At 47.6% G+C, this 966-nt stretch overlaps 1 protein-coding gene across 1 annotated transcript; it reads left to right on the top strand.

Annotated features, from left to right (window-relative positions):
* Window positions 1–578, top strand: Pmar_PMAR018856 (conserved hypothetical protein; the record flags this gene model as incomplete). Its single annotated transcript, XM_002781756.1, has 4 exons — window positions 1–159; window positions 220–312; window positions 363–442; window positions 499–578. Coding segments are annotated over 4 exons (412 nt in total), but the record flags the coding sequence as incomplete, so codon positions are not given.
* Window positions 579–966: the final 388 nt, after the last annotated feature.

The raw sequence follows: 966 nt of genomic DNA, 5'->3' as shown, positions 1-966 counted from the left end.
GTACTTCTTTTGGTTTTTCGAATCGAGGAATAGTCCAGCAACTGATCCGATCTTCCTATGGGTTCACGGTGGCCCAGGCGGGAGCGCAACTGTTTCAGCGGTCGAATACAATGGTCCTTGCATGGTAAACAAAGAAGGAACTTCGACATCCATCAACCCGTAAGATGTCCACATCGATGATTCTCAAGATGAATATTTCAGGAACTCGTGAACTAACAGGGCCAATGGCATCTGGTTGGATCAACCCACTGGGGTGGGTTACAGTAAAGGAGGGCCACCTGAGACAGCCATAGGAGAGATTGTGGAGAACATGTTAGTCCGAATCTCATGGGATTTCGTTGGATCTTCTCCGTCATCATCAGATACAGATTCGTGGAGGAGTTTTTCAGTCGATTCCCCAAGTACAGAGGCCCTTTCTATCTGAGTGGGATCTCATTTGCGGGTGAGAGAGCACACAACATTCATATCACTATCACTCCGATGTTCTGCGTCTTTCAGGCATTCTGCTCCCACAGATCGCACATGCTTTGAAACAAGGTAGCGAGCCCCTGATAAACCTCAAGGGCATCATTTTCTAGAACGCAATTATGAATGCCGAAGCTCAGTAGCCGCAGGAGTTCGAATCCTTGAGGCACTGCAAAATATGCAGCTATGCGCACGGTCGTAGCTACTGTGTCGAAGTAGAGACCGATACATTGGCCGGCGTCAGAGGCGTGGACTATCTCCATGCAGATACTGTGATGTGCGTCAAGCCGAAGTTCCTCAGTGAGCTCCTTAATAAGCTCAGCTGTGAGGCTTGCTAGTGAAAATCCGGGCCTCAGAAAATTCAGGGTGCGTTCCATTGTTTTTGTGAGAAACACTTTCTCCAAAGATATATTCAAACACATGCAGGACTGGACAAGATCTTTGAAGAAAGGACGTAAGGCACCCGGTTTCAATTTATACAGGAAATAGGCTGTGATCACG

Source organism: Perkinsus marinus, assembly GCF_000006405.1.
Source record: "Perkinsus marinus ATCC 50983 genomic scaffold scf_1104296941594, whole genome shotgun sequence".
NCBI classification, from domain to species: domain Eukaryota; phylum Perkinsozoa; order Perkinsida; family Perkinsidae; genus Perkinsus; species Perkinsus marinus.
Note: the sequence above shows the minus strand (reverse complement) of the source record. Positions and strands in the feature narration are given on the sequence as shown.